This window comes from Physella acuta, unplaced genomic scaffold (assembly GCF_028476545.2).
Source record: "Physella acuta isolate Inbredline_101_S28 unplaced genomic scaffold, ASM2847654v3 ptg000192l, whole genome shotgun sequence".
In the NCBI taxonomy this organism is placed as follows: domain Eukaryota; kingdom Metazoa; phylum Mollusca; class Gastropoda; family Physidae; genus Physella; species Physella acuta.
Genome location: NW_026731711.1, coordinates 199,363 through 216,150, shown reverse-complemented (window position 1 = coordinate 216,150; position 16,788 = coordinate 199,363). Strand labels below are relative to the sequence as shown.

The 16,788-nt window shown below is 33.9% G+C and overlaps 1 protein-coding gene across 1 annotated transcript in view; it reads left to right on the top strand.

Moving 5' to 3' along the window:
• Nucleotides 1–16,788, top strand: part of LOC131936864 (agrin) — a 121,803-nt gene that overhangs the window by 98,140 nt on the left and 6,875 nt on the right. Inside the window, exons 7-29 of the mRNA XM_059293962.1 lie at nucleotides 26–135; nucleotides 808–910; nucleotides 1,529–1,623; nucleotides 2,024–2,141; nucleotides 2,800–3,018; nucleotides 4,021–4,192; nucleotides 5,111–5,223; nucleotides 5,527–5,664; nucleotides 6,198–6,293; nucleotides 7,268–7,432; nucleotides 7,870–8,010; nucleotides 8,318–8,332; nucleotides 8,767–9,003; nucleotides 9,445–9,543; nucleotides 9,967–10,098; nucleotides 10,533–10,685; nucleotides 11,317–11,518; nucleotides 13,044–13,256; nucleotides 14,045–14,122; nucleotides 14,295–14,434; nucleotides 14,980–15,087; nucleotides 15,449–15,586; nucleotides 16,377–16,623. Coding sequence (XP_059149945.1) covers nucleotides 26–135; nucleotides 808–910; nucleotides 1,529–1,623; nucleotides 2,024–2,141; nucleotides 2,800–3,018; nucleotides 4,021–4,192; nucleotides 5,111–5,223; nucleotides 5,527–5,664; nucleotides 6,198–6,293; nucleotides 7,268–7,432; nucleotides 7,870–8,010; nucleotides 8,318–8,332; nucleotides 8,767–9,003; nucleotides 9,445–9,543; nucleotides 9,967–10,098; nucleotides 10,533–10,685; nucleotides 11,317–11,518; nucleotides 13,044–13,256; nucleotides 14,045–14,122; nucleotides 14,295–14,434; nucleotides 14,980–15,087; nucleotides 15,449–15,586; nucleotides 16,377–16,623 — 3,232 coding nt within the window. The remainder of the gene's footprint in view (nucleotides 1–25; nucleotides 136–807; nucleotides 911–1,528; nucleotides 1,624–2,023; nucleotides 2,142–2,799; nucleotides 3,019–4,020; nucleotides 4,193–5,110; nucleotides 5,224–5,526; nucleotides 5,665–6,197; nucleotides 6,294–7,267; nucleotides 7,433–7,869; nucleotides 8,011–8,317; nucleotides 8,333–8,766; nucleotides 9,004–9,444; nucleotides 9,544–9,966; nucleotides 10,099–10,532; nucleotides 10,686–11,316; nucleotides 11,519–13,043; nucleotides 13,257–14,044; nucleotides 14,123–14,294; nucleotides 14,435–14,979; nucleotides 15,088–15,448; nucleotides 15,587–16,376; nucleotides 16,624–16,788) is intronic.

Below are 16,788 nucleotides of genomic sequence, written 5' to 3'. Positions count from 1 at the left end.
CTGTAATATTCCATTGTTTATCCAGGATTTGATACAATCTGCCATGATTTGAACTGCCGTTATGGGTCTGAATGTAAAGTTGTGAATGGCAAACCAAAGTGTGTTTGTCCCCAGTGTACAGAAGAATTTAAACCTGTAAGTCCCTTAGAAACGTTTGTTTTTTAGTTAGATCTAGATCTAGTTAAGTAGATTATTATTAGAGAATCTATTTGCTGGTTTAATAAATTTTTATTTTTTCGGTACATCGAGTCTGTCCACTCCTCAGTCTCATCAGTCAGTACTCAGTACTCATCAGTGACTCAGTGTATTGAATAGTGAACTCAACTCTACTGTGATACTACTGTCTATGATATAGATCTAGATTCTAAGCCTCATATTAAATATTATGTCTAGTACTAGATCTAGATCTATTCTAGTAAAACTAGTTCTAGATCTATTGCTTTAAAAAACTTAACTCAAAGTGAGTCAGTCTTAATCTTAATTTCTTAAGTGGCTAAGTCTAGACCTAGAGACAAAGAGTAAAAATAATTTTAAAATAATAGTTGTCTAAGACTGTACTTAAGACAAGAGTATCGTTCTGGCTAGGGATACAAAAAATATCAACAAATATTAATTAGCCTATATAGAATCTATTTTTTTTATATAGTTAGTCTTTATTTCCATTGGAATTGGTCCATATTAGTTCTGAAATCATATACAGGTTTTTTGCAACAAAAGCAGCTTAGTAAGCTATATCTGTCTTATTACCTATATTTAAAACCGTATAAAAATTGAAACATTCTAAAAAGCAGATTTTTTATTCACAAGGTCTGTGGTGACAACAGTATAACCTATGGGAATGAGTGCAAGTTGCGGCAAGAAAACTGTCAAAGAGAGGAACATGTTAAGATCAAGAAGGAAGGTTCATGTGGTATGGTGCATTTTTAACATAAGTTATAGATGTAAAGGTTTTTTAAAAATTTCAATTTCGTTTCTTTTAACCTGTAGAGCAATCAGTTCAAGTTTTGCAGCAGTACTGAGAATCTTCAAGAAATGTAGAATTGTTCACAATGGTTGACATGTGTAGGCCCCTAACCAAATAAAAACATAACAGCAAAGGGCATTCCCATTTAACTGAATTAAATTTTCATGGAAAAAAAAAATCTGTCTTCCACAATGCTTAACCCTCTCCCACCTAAAGGGAGGCAATTTCTGAATTGAGTGACACTTCGCTCCATGGGGAATGGGGACTTCTTGCAATCTTATGCAGCATTTAGTTTGTAATTTTTAGAAAAACCACTCCATTATTACAGATAGCCTTATATTCTGTCTGCAAATAATATATGACATTTATGTGGCCACATAAACTAATGCAGTGTATGTCCTCTATGTCTACTGTATTATATATGCCAATAGAGACTTATGGAAATAAAGGTCTTGATCAAGATGTTTTAGCTGTGGACATATTGTCAAAAAGGCTTTAAGCTATTTATGGATGTGGTATATCACTTGTATCTTTAAGAGAAATAAATAAAAACTTGTGTTACAGATGATGGGTGTGGCAAGGAGAAATGTGAATTTTATGCAGTTTGTGAAACAATCCACGGAGAACCCAGATGTGTGTGTCCGCAGCTCTGTAACAAGGTAACTACCATAGTTTCTGGTGGATAAGACTACTCCCAGTTAAAAATAGAATATGGGATATATTCGCCCTATAATCCTCTTTAGACCTAATGATCCCTTGGAAAGATGACAAAGAGTTCATGTTTCTTGATCTCAGCATATGTAGGGAAGGTGTGGTCAGCACTTTGCTCAGCCGCCTTTACTTTCCCTAACAAGAGTTAGGTACCCATCAGAGCTGGGTGGACTCAGGGATGTTCTACTGACTTGAACCTGGATTCAAACAATTTTTCAAACAACTTTTTAATAAAACCCCTATTTTTCATTATAAAAAATTATAATGAGTAGGCCTACTCTTTCAGGATTATTTTGGTACTAGGATCCTCATTGATAAATTACATTCATTTCATCTTTTCTTTTACAGGAATTATTTGACCCTGTGTGTGGTAACGATGGGATCACATATGACAGCGAATGTCATCTTCGAGTTGAAGGGTGTCAGCGAAAAAAATTGTTAACCATAGCATCCAGAGGCACTTGTGGTATGTGTTTGATACTTTATTTTTTACTACTCCTTGGTAGGTCATTAGAATAGGTTTATTATTTACAACTGTGGTCTCATAATTATCGAAAATTTTGTCAACTGTCCTACTCCACTTTACTTTCTCCACAAGACATCACCCTACAACTTCACCACCACACTGATCCACTACCCATCATCCATCATATGCCACTGCTTCTACTGAATCCACTACTCCACCACCTTATATAATCCACTAGTCCATGATCTAACATACTCCACCACCATACTGACTCCATCACTGTACATAATCCATAATCCACAGCCCCACCATCTCAATAACTCCTCTGCTGACACTTTACCCAACACTATTTCACCAACTTGCTGATTCCAATTCTCTAACACTCTGCTCATCATAACTTATACTTTTTAACCAATTTTTGTTTTTACATTATTTTTCTTATTAATTTATTGAGGATGATTTTATATGTTAGCATTTTATTATAGATACACGTAATGACATTACCTTTGGCTATTAAAAATGTGTAGATGTTTGTTTTATGTTACAGATAAATGTTAGAGTGTTACCTATGACTACTGAAAAGAATGTTACATTTTATTTTTTTTTCAGATAAGTGTAAAGAAACTATCTGAAATTTGTTACTTTGTTTCTTTTACAGATAAATGTAAAGATGTGAAATGTGAAAACTACGCCAACTGTGAGAACGGACTGTGCGTGTGTCCGCTGCTGTGTACAACCGTGTATGAGCCAGTGTGTGGCTCAGACGGGCGCACCTACCGTAATGAGTGTGAGCTGAGGAAGTACTCATGTGCTGAACACCGAATGATCACAATGGAGTCAATGGACGAGTGTGATGACTCCATATCAGGTTCTGGAGGTATACACGTGTTGTAAATATGTTTGATGTAAATAGTGATGTTCACTGTAAATTAGCATTTGTTTGTGTTTATCTAGGTATCACAATTTTTGTATACAGACTGTATTGTTTGTTACTTTAGTAAACGTTGTATCTTTCTATATTTTTTTTTTACAATGATTTAGTAAAACGAAGTACATAATAATTTGTTTAAATTCAACCTATTGTAATGATGCAATTGAAAGTTAAGAAATCATTTTTCTTTCAATGAACAAAGAATTATAAATTTAATAAAAAAAATACAATTTAAAAGAAAAGGTTACAAGTCATTTTCTAAAGTTCATGTTAACATTAAATTGATTTATTTGAAGAAAAAAAAACTATTTAATAGTGTAGGATGCTCTTTTTTGTTTCCATTAATGTGGTTTGTCTGTTATTTAAAGAACTAAACTCTCTCATTATAATGGAATGAAAATGTGAAAGAAAATTATATTCATGAAAACAATAGCCTTTAGCACGAACACTTTTTAATTATATTTATTAGACTGTTAAAATATTTGTTAAAGCCAGGCTAATTATTTTCTCTTATAGCTTATTTTGTAGTTAGTGTATAAAAATGTTGTAAAAATACATAAAAAAGAACGAAGAACTAAACAAGAATAATTGCCGCATTTAAAATTAACTTCAAGCTAATCATCGTTCATAGGAAAGCATTAAAAATGTATTATTATACTTGAGTCTAATCTCATGGGAAATCTGGAACAATTTTCCTCCATTATAAAAAAAACTTATTGATTTGAGTTGTCATATGTTTTTACAATCTTTTTAACAAATTTGTTTTATTGTTTCTTGTCATAGTTATAGTTTTTATTCTATTAAATGTAGTATTTGTTTTGTAATAAAAAGTCCATACAGGTTTATTTAGTTAAAAAATAATAACTCCCATCTTTTAAAGAAGATTGGATAGTGTGTGTATTTTTATGTGCGTTTGACTAAAGAAAAAAGGATGTTTTGTAAACAAAGGAAGTGGCGACTTCATAGACGATGACACTGAGGTGGACTTAGTGGTAACGGTGACACCAACAAAAAAACCCACAGACTGTAACGAGAACAACTGCGTCAAGTTTGGGGGGTCCTGTATTCTAGATGGCACCAAACTCATCTGTTCCTGCAGCTTCCAGTGTGAGGCAAAAAGGTAAATTTGTAAACTCTGATACTGTGAATGTGCAGGTGGTAGGTGAAGTAGAGTTGGTCTGTTTTAACTCAGATTTAAGCAAATAGAACGCAGTCATCTGACAGTTATGTTTGTGTGATTACATGGTCAGATAATACAAAATTGTAGACATGTCTGTTTGTTGTGCAGATGAAGTAGAGTTCACCTGTTTTGGCTTTCAGAAGACTCAGGAATTGTGTGGTCAGATTTATGCCCAGCCACCTTTACTCTCCTAATCTTGAGTCAGTTTCCCCAATAGCTAAGTTGACTCAAGTGAGTAGTAAAGTTCCCTTTTAAAGTGTGATCATCACTATGCCAAGCCGCCTTTACTTAACGTGAGTTAGGTACCCATCAGAGTTGGGTGGACTCAGGAACAGTCTACTGACTTGGACCCGGATTCGAACTCGAGACTTACGGGTTAGCAGTCCAGCTCTCTACCGCTAGACCACTCCGTCCTATAGTTGACTCAAGCCCAGGAACCAAACTCAGCAATCACAGACTCTACCACTTGATCACACCATCCCACCTATAAAACATCTGTAGTGAAACCCAATCACAGCTCTTGAGTTCTGCCCCTCAACATATTAAAGATAATATCTAAGCTTTTCAATGAGGTCCACTGATTAACTCCAGAATTCTTTTTTATCTGCTTTAAAATATTCATTTCTTTTGCTAATAATGGGATTCTATCTCCTTATTTTTATTTGCACTCTAATATTTTCTTGTAGTAATATGTTCTAAAAAAATCAGAATGTAAATTCCCAAAAGATGTTATTAGTTTAAAAAAAAATCATTCATTAACTAGACGGTTTATAATAACCTGCTTTTGTTGTTTAATAATTTATTTTCCTAATGTTTATTTTTTTCTGCTGTAATTACAAATGTGATGCACTTTAACAGGCAGCCAGTGTGTGGGTCAGATGGGCGCATGCATGGCAACAACTGCACCATGTTGCAGACTTCATGCCACAGGAAAATGATCATCACAGAAAAACCTTTGGATGAGTGTGATGGTGGGTGGATATTTTAAACTGCTGGACGTAGTTAAGCTAGCATACACTTAATGTCATGGTCTCAGAAATTTCAGCCTGCTGATACTACTGACAGCGTGCACCTAGTTAATTTAGTGTAATTTATTAAATTACATAATTTAAAATTTAATAAAAATTTATCCTGAATTTAAGCTTCTATGTTTTCTCATAGTGCAAAAACAACTAAGGCGTTTTAGGGTAAGCCTAAAGGAAAACAAAATGTATAACTTCAAAATACTGATAGACACAATGAAATAAAAATGTTATTTTTTCTTTGTGTTTTAGAAATTGACAGTGATGAGCCATGTGATGGCAAGCCAACAGTCATGAACCCACTCACAAACAAGGACTACGACTGCAACCTTGAGCGCTGTCCAGTCCACAGCTACTGTCACACTGAATTTGGCAAGTGCTGTAAGGAAGGTGAGAGACAATCACTGACATTATCTCATCATTAAACATTGAACCCCTGACAGAATCCCTGACATAGAAGATCATGGTTTTATTGCTTAGCTGTAGACTGTCAGTTAATCTGATTTAGATTTACTGGGGACAATTATATGTTGATACATTTATACTTAATTAGCAACAGCATCAAACGGGTTGGACTACTAAAGAAGTGTTTCAATAAAACTAAAGTACCTCTTACTAATGTGATACATCAGTGTACCATGTTGGGCTGGTATATGCCAAAATAATTGTAGCCTCAGAGATAGAAAAAAAAGTCTTTCTCCTCATTTGGAAATTTAATTACATACATTATTTTAAAATATAAAAATTCTAATTTTGTTGAAGCTCTAATTGTATTATTTAAAACATGTATTTTAGTAAATTCACATGACATAATGTATTTTAATAATAAATTTCACCCAAACTTTCTAACAGTAATGATTTGGTTTTTCTTGGAAAAACCAGGCTGATGCCATTGTGTAATATTTATTTCTCTCCTTTCACAGTCATGGCACCAATCACACACTGTATTGAAACAGAATTCAAATGTTGTCAAGATGGTGTCACACCTGCTAAAGGACCTAATGGTGCAGGCTGCCCAGGTGAGAGAAATCTACTAACATAGTATTATGTTAACATTTAACTACTTTGGCTATTTAAACTTAATTTTATATAAGAATTTAACTACCCTCAGCCTGCATACATTATTATGTTAGAATTTAACAACCCTGACATTATTATGTCAGAATCTAACTACCCTGACATATTGTTATGTGAGGATTTAACTACCTTGAGCCTGCAGGCTTATTGTTAAGTGAACATTTAACTAGCAGTCTTGCTCTAGTGTAGTAAATTGCAAACCTGAAATAAACCTTTGCAGCTTACCCATATAATTTTTATTGTAGTTATGATTCCATAATTAAGTTAATTTACATGATTTTAAATTATTTCTTACATCCCTGCTGCTAATTGGAAAAATGGTTTGTTTAATTAGTAATTAAAGAGTTATTATTAAAATAAGTCGATGCACATAAAAACATAATATTTGTACTAAGTTAATTTAAAGATGCTAAAATTTCTGCATGTGTTTCACTTACTTTATCTCATTAATGAATTACATTTAACAAACTAAATGAATTTTAAGTGTGGACTTTAAGATATCACAAAACACTGTTTTTAAAGAAATGTATATTAATTGTTGTATTGTAATTTTGTTTTTCATTATGAGTTTTTATATATGGACAAAACCATCTTGAACATAAATACTAATTTCAATAATTTTTATATTTATTCTGATCTTTCTTGTTTAAATGTAACACTTAAGGCATAATGTTTACAGTATTCAATGTCAGTTATTCTATCAGTTTAAATTTTATTGATAGGTCTTAGATGCATGTATCTATCTTTTCCATAATTATACACATGCTAATTAAAAGCTGTTTAATTCTTTGATCAGGATTACTATAGTATATTCTTTTTTCAAAATCATAAATTAATATAACTTAAAAACTAAATTCATTGAAATATATGCACAGAAATAATTGTAAAAATGTTAATGCGACTTATTTTCCACCAGACGTGTGTGTGTGCAATCCTTTTGGCTCCTACAGCCCAACCTGTGACCCAAAGACTAAGCAGTGCACCTGTAAACCTGGAGTAGGTGGCAAAAAATGTGACAGGTGTGAGACTGGGTACTGGGGACTTCACAAGATTGCTGATTCAGGGAACGCAGGATGTATACGTAAGGCTACATATTTTTAATGCACTGTTTTTATCCTATATATAAGCCTTCTCATTTTTTAATGGAAATGTTTGTCAAGTTTATTAAGAATGAAAAACCCTTTTTTTTTTTGTTTAAAAACTGGATGGCTCATCATTATTGTTCTCAGTTGAAACTATAACACAGCAAATTTAGAATCAATTTTTGTAAAGACACTGAGATGTATTCTTCTATGAATTAATATTGTGTTTATCTGAATGTTTTGTTAATCAGTGGTAAAAATTTCATAACACTCAAGCATTTATTACTAGAAGTATTATAAAAATTATCAAAATCAAATTTTATTTGTTTTTTAAAATACTTAGGGACTTCTAATTCTAAAAAAAAAAAAAAACCATTTATTTTTCCTGATAAAATCTTACTGAAAAATGACCAAAAAAAATCAATTGTTTATCCAGCCTGTAGCTGTAGCAAGTTTGGTTCCTACCGTGATGACTGTGATCAAATGACTGGCAGATGTATGTGTAAATCTCACATTATGGGCATGAAATGTGACAGGTGTTTCAATGGAAAATTACTGGGACCTGATGGCTGCAGAGGTAATTCATTTAAATTGGTTTTTTTTTAATATTTGTCTGTTTTGTTAAATTAAATAATATAAGTATTCCTTCTAGAAGCTTTTTACTTATATAATTGCATATATGTTTGCTTAAAACTTTTATCAAATTGACGATTGACTTACTAAACAGTATTTTGTGCGTAGATCAGCCATCAATTAATCATTAGTTTTAATGTTGGGCTATTAAGTAGGCTACAACCCAGCTAGTTTTTGTACACCCCCTTAGTAATAGTTCCAACAGTATAAAATTAACATTTTCTGCCCAATTCATTTCTTATTGCAACTAGGAAGAAAAGACATAGGTACAGTATTTCAACTTTAATCATTTGTTTAAAAAAAATAGATAAGGAAAACAGTTTTTTAGGTCCATTGTTATGATATATCAAGGAATTAATTAATTATCTATTAAAACATGATTTATAATAGTTATTTCATAATAAGTTAATATTCGATGAAAAACAGTAAAAAAAAAACTAGTCATAATCTTTGCTAGATATATTTCAAAAAGATATGCAACTATTATTTTTTTTTTGCCAAAGAACTATACAAAATAATTTAAAAAATAATATTGATCCTATGAATTATAAATTTTCAGCAAAAAATTTTATTTCTAAATTTCTATTATTAATTTTAAAATAATAAAAAATTATATTTGCACACATATCTTTTTTTCTAGTGGACTTTGTTTTAACTAATGTGGCTTAGAAGTTGTACAGTTTGCTGTTTCATATTTCAGATGATGTCATCCCACAAAGCTGCTCAGAGGCCAACTGTCAGTACGGGGCCACGTGTAGGGCCGACTCTGACGGCTCGCTGGGCTGTTTCTGTGACCAGAAGTGCGACACCCACAGCCAACCCTCTGACACAGTGTGTGGGTCAGATGGTCAGACGTTTGGCTCTCGCTGTCAGCTGGAGTACTACGCCTGTCGGCTGAAGATGGATATTGTTGTCATCAACTCAGGACCCTGCAGAGGTTACATTTTTTTTTAATTGCTATTCATTGTTTTTATCCGTTTTTATTTTAAGAAGTTGAACTATACTCCATCTGTGTCTTTAACATGGATGGGAAAAGATTATGATAAAAGAATGATGTATAAGAAAAACTGGCTATTAAATTCAAATTTACAACAACTAGTAAATAGGCTATTTACCATAATTACTCCATGCACTATTTTCCATTACTGTTATTAGTCAATGCACTATTAGCACTACTTTTAAAATAGGTATTTAGCCATAGAATTAATCTGTTGGCTATTTGGTTTACTATTATAGTAACAGGCCCATAAGCTGTTCAACTTTTTTTTTCAAACCTCAATTTTGTTTAACATAATTGTAACTTTACTAATGTGAAATGTATTTAAGGCCACATTAAGTTTTCTAATTTAAAAAGTAACAAATTGTCAAATTTACCCAGGGCTTCCACCCATGCCAGTTACAACTGTGTCTCCTGTGAACAAGTCTAGAAAAACAACACGCCACATTGAAAACAAAGAAGACAACAAAACACAAAATTGTGAGTTATCTCATCATTTTCCATTTTCCTCCCTTGCAAAGCATAAAGCCTCTGTCAAAGCTTGCCAAAAAATCTTAAACAAAATAATGAGTTATGTACTCTGGTTTAATTGTATCCACTTGTTTTACACAAACTTCTCTTTGAAGAAATAAAACTGTTTAAATGAATTGGTTAAAGAAAACACAAGAATTATAGTGTTTGCAGTTTAAAAAAAAACATTGAAAAAGAAAAAGGATTCAGGTCATTTCTGATGTTTTAATGTTTTTATTATCTTGCAGCTGAATTTTTTTACTAATGTTGAGACTTTTAAAAAAAAATTCAAATTTACTCATTAAAAAGGTTAGCGTATAAGATGTTCTTTAACAGAACTTATCACAACTAAACATGGCTTGTATTAAACATAATTCATGTTCCTTTTCACAGGCACAGGAAGTGTGATAGACAATTTGTGCCTGTCTAACATAGACTGCTGCCCTGAACACAGCCACTGCAAAAATGGGCTGTGTTATTGTATGGATGGATACGTGCCTTCTGACAACAATCAGCAGTGTCATGGTTTGTCTCCCTTGTTCTGATAGTGCTCTATAAGTATAAAGCTTTGGCAGATATTCTTTAAATTAGTGTCATGGTTTGTCTCCCTTGTTCTTATAGTGCTCTATAAGTGTAAAGCTTTGGCAGATATTCTTTAAATTCGTGTCACACATTTTTCATTGGCTGAGCAAGGATGATAATCATTACAAGTGGGAAGGAATCATCTTTGTTCAACCATAATTAAGTTTTTACACAGTTAAATATAAAGTAACCTGTTTGTAAAAGTAAATATTTTTAGTCTACTCAAGCAAATCAAAATAAGAAATTGTACTGATGTAGTACTTATAATTTATTTACCATAAAGTCTACTTACATACAGTTTTGAAGGGAGTAGTGTTTCAATTCATTGTTTGTTATACTTTAGAGTTTAACGAGGCAGAAATGATATAATTCCACAGAACTAGTGAAAGAAAAAGCAACCAAAATGCCAGACACCAGCATCAACCCGTGCAGCAACAACCCATGTCATGCAGGCACATGTTTGCTGGATGACAGCCTGGGATACAGGTGTGCCTGTCCACTAGGGAAATCTGGTCCATTGTGTAACAGAGGTATTGAAAACACTAATTTAATATCCTTTTTCTTGAAGAGTTCACATTGATTTAGAGTTATCCTTCCCTGTCTGAATTAGTCATGTGTAAACTTACCTTCATTTATAAGGTTTTAAAGAGTAACCAACCTATTCTGTTTACTGGTTCTACCATGCAGTACTGAATACAGTTTAATTAATAATTTTACTAGTATTTCTCCATTCGTTTAGAGGCATTTTTTAAAATTATTAATTGAAGAAGTTACCGTATCCGACTTGATCTATCCTAAAATCATAATTTTTATTGTTTTTTTTATTTAGGTTTTTGAACTTTCACATGACCCATGGCCTAAACTAAAATGGTCAAATATAAAAATTATGATATCTGTATTAAGTTCTATGGCCTATATTAAAACGGCCAAATACTTTACCATTATCATACTGTGTTTTAACAATCCAATTTCATCTCATGGCCTATCCTAAAAATGGTACAATATTTTTTAAGAATTATATGTGTTTTATACATCTAGTTTTATGGCCTTCTAAAATTTTCTGATATCTTAAAAATTTTGATATCTGTATTTCAGACATCAAATTCCATGGCCAATCCTAAAATTTTGTGAAATTAAAAATTGTCAATATCTGTATTCTAGACATCAAGTTCTACGAGCCATCCTTCAGCGGCGTCTCATACCTTGAGCTGCGACGCATTGATAAAGCCACCCAAGACACCAGAATAGAAATCATCTTCACCTCCACCAACGACAACGGCATCCTGCTCTTCAATGCTAAAAATAGAGATGGCAGCGGGGACTTTATTTCACTGGCGGTCATTGACGGTTTTGTTGAATTCAGGTGAATGACTCATACACTCAATACATTAGTTGTTCTGATGAATCTATGCAGTGGACAATGGTGTGGTCTAGTTGTAGATACATCAACGCTAAACAGAGGGTTTAAAATTAGCTAGTTGTAGGGGTGTCGTAGTTGCTAAGCCTCTGACTTGCACTTGATTTATATTTGGGAAAGTTGAAGTGACTGCACACTGTGGTAGTTGGACAGTCTTTTTTACATGTCTACAGAAATAGATTAACTCTACATCCCCATTCAAATGAGTATAAATCATATAGATACAGAAACACTTGAAACCCTGCTAGATCTGTCATATTAGTACTAGTAATACGAAGCCTGTATATGCCACATCTACAAGAACTCTACTCACCTGTAATATTAGCACTCGTCAAACAATATATTTTAATACCCTAGCTAGAGAAACCTTAAATCTACACTGCTTCATTAAATTTGAAAATGTTATACAAATTCATGTAAAAAAAAAGTAAAGTTAAAAAATAACACCAAAATACCCTAACACCAAACATAGTTTGATAGACTCTAACACCAAACACAATGTGATAGACCCTAACACCAAACATAGTTTGATAGACCCTAACACCAAACATAGTTTGATAGACCCTAACACCATAGTTGATAGACCTTAACACCAAACACAGTTTGATAGACCCTAACACCATAGTTGATAGACCCTAACACCAAACAAAGTTTGATAGACCCTAACACCAAAAACAGTTTGATAGACCCTAACACCAAAGTTTGATAGACCCTAACACCAAACAAAGTTTGATAGACCCTAACACCAAACACAGTTTGATAGACCCTAACACCAAACACAGTTTGATAGACCCTAACACCAAACATAGTTTGATAGACCCTAACACCAAACATCGTTTGATAGACCCTAACACCAAACACAGTTTGATAGACCCTAACACCAAACAAAGTTTGATAGACCCTAACACCAAACCTAACACCAAACAAAGTTTGATAGACCCTAACACCAAACACAGTTTGATAGACCCTAACACCAATAGACCCTAACACCAATAGAACCTAACACCATACATACTTTGATAGACCCTAACACCATAGTTTGATAGACCCTAACACCATAGTTTGATAGACCCAAACACCAAACACAGTTTGATAGACCCTAACACCAATAGACCCTAACACCAAACACAGTTTGATAGACCCTAACACCAATAGACCCTAACACCAATAGACCCTAACACCAATAGACCCTAACACCAATAGACCCTAACACCAATAGACCCTAACACCAATAGACCCTAACACCAATAGACCCTAACACCAATAGACCCTAACACCAATAGACCCTAACACCAATAGACCCTAACACCAATAGACCTTAACACCAATAGACCCTAACACCAATAGACCTTAACACCAATAGACCCTAACACCAATAGATCCTAACACCAATAGACCCTAACACCAATAGACCCTAACACCAATAGACCCTAACACCAATAGACCCTAAAACCAAACACCTTTGCTGCAGGTTTGATCTGGGTGCTGGCCCCGCCACCATAAAGAGCCGAGACAAAATCGAGCGAGGCAAGCCTCACCATGTGGCGGCTCGCAGGATCAAGGAGGTGGGCCACCTCATCGTAGACAAGGGTGACCCTGTCGTTGGGAACGCCCCCTCGACCTTGACCTCTCTGGAACTCAATGACCCACTTTATCTTGGATTTGTCCCAAATGCTACAAAAGAGTAAGTAAATACCATAGTAAAATAGGTTCTGTTATTAACTGTATGTAAAGTAGCAAGGTGATTACTGGCTAGTACAATTAACATAGAATTCTACTGCTTTCTTTCATAAATTACTTACTTTATTAAAAGTGAATAGGCAAGGTTCAGTCTTCAGTTTAAAAATTCAAAATTTTTTACCTCCTAAATATATAAGGCTCTAATGTTTTTTGTGTGGTCAAGTTATTTTTTTTAATCAAAATTTATGAAATACATTCCTACTTGAAATATCTAACAAATTTTATAAGTTAGCTTAATAATTTCATTTTAATTCAATTCAGATTTGATAATTTTCCCTCTACTCATGATATTTGATAAATTTACTTTTTCTCATCCAAGTTGATAACTTTACTTTCACTTGTGTCACACTTGACATCTTTACCTTACCTCATATTTGATAAATTTACTTTCACTCATCATAATTGGTAACTAAACCTTCCATTAGGTTGTATTTGATAGCTTTACTTCATCTCTCACACTTAATGACTTATACTTGTGCTATAATTTATTAACTTTACTTCAGCTTGTGTTATATATTGATAAATTTACTTCAGCTTGTGTTATATTTGGATAAATTTATTTCGCTTGTGTTATATATTCATAACTTTATTTCACCTTTTGTTACATATTGACAACTTTACTTTAGCTTGTGTTAGCTATTGATAACTTGAACACCTAACAATTGATAACTTTGCCTCAGCTTGTGTTATATATTGATAACTTGAACAGCTAACAATTGATAACTTTGCCAGGGTGTATGATAAGATTGGTGTGAGACTGGGTCTAGTGGGCTGTATCAGCTCCCTGCGTGCTGGAAGTCAGGATGACCTGTAATATATTGATAACTTGAGCAGCTAACAATTGATAACTTTGCCAGGGTGTATGATAAGATTGGTGTGAGACTGGGTCTAGTGGGCTGTATCAGCTCCCTGCGTGCTGGAAGTCAGGATGACCTGTAATATATTGATAACTTGAGCAGCTAACAATTGATAACTTTGCCAGGGTGTATGATAAGATTGGTGTGAGACTGGGTCTAGTGGGCTGTATCAGCTCCCTGCGTGCTGGAAGTCAGGATGACCTGTACACTTACAACCTGGCGTACACGGAAGGTTTCAGTGACATCAAATCTGGCGTGGACATCAGTAAGTAAACTTTATATCTGTATGCATGGTATTAGTAGGTTGATTTGTTTCATGACTCATCTTTTGACTGCATCAACGACCCCTTTTTTTATTTTTATTAATGAACCCATTTTGACTTAATTAATTACCCGCCATGTATATTAATGACATCATTTTGACTGTATTAATGACCCCCATTTCAACTGTATTAATGACCCTTGTTTTAACTGTATTAATAACCCCCCTTTTAGAATATTAATAACAACTGTTTTGACTAAGTATCTTTGTGAAAACTCCTAACCCCTACTAAAATTTTAAGAAAATTTAATTTTACTGATTTTAAACTTTCTCTATTCGTAAACATAATTTGGTTTTTGCTTTTAAACTGTCCTTTTCCTATAACTGATGATAATTGTCCCATGTCTGTTTTGTGTTACTGGTTACACTCATCCCATGTCTGTGTTACTAATGATAGTTATCCCATATCTATTTGTTAACTGATGATATTTATCACAGGTCTGTTTTGTGTTACTGATGATATTTATCCCATGTTACTCTCTACACAGACTCATGTGTCAACAACCCCTGTAAAGATATCCCATGTGAAAATGGGGGCACCTGCCGTGTCATTGACTCACTCCTTTACGAATGCCATTGTAGGGAAGGATACAAAGGTACAGAGAAAAAAAAACATTAAAACTTTTTTTTAGTTTAGTCATACCAAACCTTACATCACTAAGTTTCTACACATACTTATTTTAAAACTAACATAAATCTTAGATCTAATTCCATTCTAAATTTTCTTGGCCAATAATTTAGTATCTCGAAAACTAATTCTAACCTTAATTTCTTCCAAACTTTAGGCCGATAACTTAAACATTGATAACAAAAATTGTCTAAAATTGATGAGTAGTCTATTGTGCCATAAACTATTTATATTTTTCAAACTTGTGAGATCTTGTGAGATCATCAACTCTTCTATTCACACATTTGATGTGTAGATCTATAACCAAATTTGTTTTTTCTACTACCCAGGCAGGAAGTGTGAGATAACCATCAACCCCTGTGCCAGCCAGCCCTGTGAGTATGGCGGCAGCTGTGTGCCTATGACGAGCGTGGAAGGCTTCTTCTGCCAGTGTGCCCACGGACGTGAAGGGACCAGATGTGAAAGAGGTTTGAAATATTTTCTAATATCAAGTTTGATTTCTTCTAATGAAAAGTATTGCATTAAGTTTTTTTGTTGTGAGGCTTCTTTTAGTTATTTAATTTACTTTTTTTTTCTAAAGTAAAAATTACCATTGTCTCAACAGTTTGTTATTTTTATATTCTGATTTTAAAGTAATATTTTTATCTCAACTTCTTGCTGATTTGATAGGAGAATTAGGTAAATGCTAACATGAAAGTAGAGTCACTATGTAGAGCATCAGTATGTCTGAAGAACAGCTCTTTGTCTGTAGAATATTAATGCCATTATGAGGCATTAGGTTATATTTGAATTTACTCTATAGGATATAACAATCTGTAAGACATGTCAGTGTGTAAGACTTGCCAGTCTGTAGGACGTGTCAGTGTGTAAGACTTGCCAGTCTGTAGGACGTGTCAGTCCATAGGACATGTCATTCTGTAAGACATGTCAGACTCTAGGACTGTAGGACATGTCAGACTGTATCAAAAGTCTGTAGGACATGTCTGTAAGATTTACCAGTCTGTGTGACATGTATGACTCTTGGACTGTAGGACATGTCAGGCTGTATGGCATGTTAGTCTGTAGTACATGTCATGTTCTAGGATATTTCTGAGTCTACCCAGCTCTAAATCAAACCTGACATTAGTTAGGAAATGTAAAAGCTACATTATTACTTAAAATCAGAGTTCATTGAAACTGTTAAACTCTACTTCACTTGTTCTTTCAACCAAAAAAAAAACTACTCACACCTTATAACACAACCACCTCTCTCATCAGAATCAAAACCAGAGGAGGTGTATGTATCCCAGTTTATTGGAGACTCCTACATGGAACTTCCTGTAGAAGAAAAGCTGTCCAGCTACCTGTCCATTGAGATCTGGTTCATGGCCAACAAGCCCAGTGGTCTGTTGCTGCTGATCACACAGAACACTAGCGCTGGTGTGGGGGACTTTGTCGCTCTCTACCTGGAGGAGAAAAACCTGGTGTTTGCCTTCAACCTGGGCAGTGGGATAGGGAGGATTGAGTGAGTTGGTTTTTAACATTTGTTGGTTGGGTTTGTGAGAAGTAGGGACATATTTGTTGGTTGGCATTTAGGGAATGGAGGGTTGGTTTTTGACATGTGTTGGTTGGCATTGTGAGAATGATATAGGATGTCTTGGTAGAGTGCTAGACTGTTAACCCAAAAGTC